This window comes from Dipodomys ordii, unplaced genomic scaffold, assembly GCF_000151885.1.
Source record: "Dipodomys ordii isolate 6190 unplaced genomic scaffold, Dord_2.0 Scaffold11, whole genome shotgun sequence".
NCBI classification, from domain to species: domain Eukaryota; kingdom Metazoa; phylum Chordata; class Mammalia; order Rodentia; family Heteromyidae; genus Dipodomys; species Dipodomys ordii.
The window spans coordinates 3,295,467-3,297,892 of NW_012267227.1; the positions used below are offsets into that span (position 1 = coordinate 3,295,467).

A 2,426-nucleotide genomic window follows, 5' to 3' on the forward strand; every position below is an offset into this window, starting at 1 on the left:
CTTTTTCTGTTTATGTGGTACTGAGGAATCGAACCCAGGGCTTCATACATGCTGGACAAGCACTCTAAAACTAAGCCACATTCCCAGCCCCTGCTCTTGTTTTTAGTATAATATATGCTGTTGTTGGCAAACTGATAGGTCACATTTTTGTTGATGATATAAATTTGTAAGTAATTCTGAGAATAATTCAGTTGTGTAAATCAAACCATACCATACTTAATATCCTTTGATCTCACAATTACACTTTAAATAATATGCCAAGCACTGGTGGCTCACTCCTGTAATCCTAGCTACTCAGGAGGCTGAGATCTGAGGATCTTTGGTTCAGAGGCAGTCTGGGCAGAAAACATGGTGAGACTCTTTATCTCCAATTAACCAGCCAAAAGCCAGAAGTGAAGATTTGATTCAAATGATAGAGCCCCAGCCTTGAGCAAAAAAGCTAAGCCAAAAAAAAAAAATTAGGCTTAAGTGAAAACAAAATAAATACAAAAACAAAAAGCCAATGCTGTTTTCAAACTTTACTCAAGTGTAACTGTATAGAAATACATATTTGGACTGGGTGCTGGTGGCTCACACCTGTCATCCTAGCTACTCAGGAAGCTGAGCTCTGAGGATCATGGTTCAAAGCCAGCCTGGGCAGGAAAGTCTGTGAGACTTTTATCTCCAATAAACCACCAGAAAACCAGAAGTGGCGCTGTGACTCAGGTGGTAGAGCGCTAGCCTTGGGCTGAAGAGCTGAGGAACAGCATCAAGGCCTAAGGTTCAAGCCCTATAAGCCACCAAAACAAACAAACAACAACAAAAAAAAACCCACAAAAAAAACGTATTTGAACATCAACTGCAAAGAGAAATTAAAATGGTTGTGGAAATATTTTTCTCTTCAAGTCTGCCTTCAGGCTTTGGGGATTGCACTGTTAGTAATTAGGTCCCAACAGCTTTTAAGTTCTCAAGCTCTCTCTCCCTGCCTCTACCCCCCTTCTCCCTCTTTGCCTTTCTCCTACTCTCTTCCTCCCTGTCCCCTCTCCTTTTCCTCACCCATCTCCCCTCCTTCCCCTTGGCCCCCTCTCTCTCTCCTCCTCTGTCTCTTCCTCTCCCCCCACTTTTTTTGGTTCCAGTCCTGGAGCTTGAACTCCTGAGCTTTTTTTTGTTCAAAGCTGGCTGTCTACCACTTGAGCCATAGCGCCACTTCTAGCCTTTTTGGTGGCTAATTGGAGACAAGACTCACAGACTTTCCTGCCCAGGATAGCTTTAAACCTTGATCCTCAGATCGCAGCCTCCTGAGTAGATTGCAGTCATGAGATACTGGTGCTCAGCTAAGCTCTTTAGCAATACATTGTTTGGTGCTGCCTAGTGACATAATTCTGCTAACTTTTGTCTTTGTGTTTCATAGTCAACAAGCAGATAAACGACAAAGAGCGGGTGGCAGCTGCAATGGAGAACCCCAACTTACGGGAAATCGTGGAACAATGTGTCCTTGAGCCTGACTGATAGCTGCTTTAAGAGCCACTGAACTGTACTTGTTATATTTGTTTTACCTTTGCAAAATGTAAAAGACTCATGTTTAATACACAGGTGATTTGTACCTCAAAGTATTTTATAAAAGATTATTTCCAAACAAGTTTTAATTACAAGGTAGGACCTAATTTGTTCAGTAAATAACATCCTCAGGATTTGTAACACTGAAATGATCAGACAAACCTATTTTCTAGTTACTGTGTATAAGATGTGTTACTATTTTTCTGACACCCATTCTGATACAGCTACTTTTTGTGTCAAATATTACCATGTCTAAATGTATTCAGTTGAAATCATTATTCTAAAATAAATGATTCTTATAATGATTTGTCTTGAATGTTTTTTATCGAATTTTAAATCCTAGTGTGAATGTGAATTCCTAAAAGATTCTTGCAGAGCTTTATTTTGCTATTAGATAGAATCAGATCTAAAAATCAAAAGATACTGTTAAAATCTGATCCTGAGCTGGGGACTGGGGGTTCATGCCTGTATTCCTAGCTCTCAGGAGGCCGAGATGGAGGATCTAGTTTTGTGGGTAGTCAGACCGTAAGGCCAAATTGCCACCTTACTCTAATTCTGGACTAGGAGCTGTGTGACTCCAGATAAATTGCCTAACATCTGTCTTCATTCATTATCTGTCAATGGGAATACATGTGCTTATTTGTAGGGATATTGTGCAGAATGAAAGATTGTTGAGCACAAGTCTGGGACTTAGTTAATGCTTTTTTATTTGCAAGTGAGGGGCAGGGAGGGGAGGAATGAGCACTCTACCACTAAAGCCGTGGTTCTAGTCCTTTGTGCTTGAGCTAGTTTTAATTTTTTAACTTTTTTTTTTTTCCCCACTCCTGGGCCCAGTCAGGGCCTGGGCACTGGCCTTGAGCTTCTTTGGCTCAAGACTAGCACTCTACCAC

At 40.9% G+C, this 2,426-nt stretch overlaps 1 protein-coding gene across 2 annotated transcripts in view; it reads left to right on the forward strand.

Moving 5' to 3' along the window:
- Positions 1-1,841, forward strand: part of Fam96a (family with sequence similarity 96, member A) — a 16,312-nt gene extending 14,471 nt beyond the window's left edge. The window contains exon 5 of one of the 2 annotated variants that reach the window (XM_013010023.1): positions 1,391-1,841. In XM_013010023.1, coding sequence (XP_012865477.1) covers positions 1,391-1,488 — 98 coding nt within the window. In that variant the 3' untranslated portion in view covers positions 1,489-1,841. The remainder of the gene's footprint in view (positions 1-1,390) is intronic. The other variant, XM_013010024.1, reaches the window with a different exon arrangement.
- The last annotated feature ends 585 nt before the right edge of the window (positions 1,842-2,426 follow it).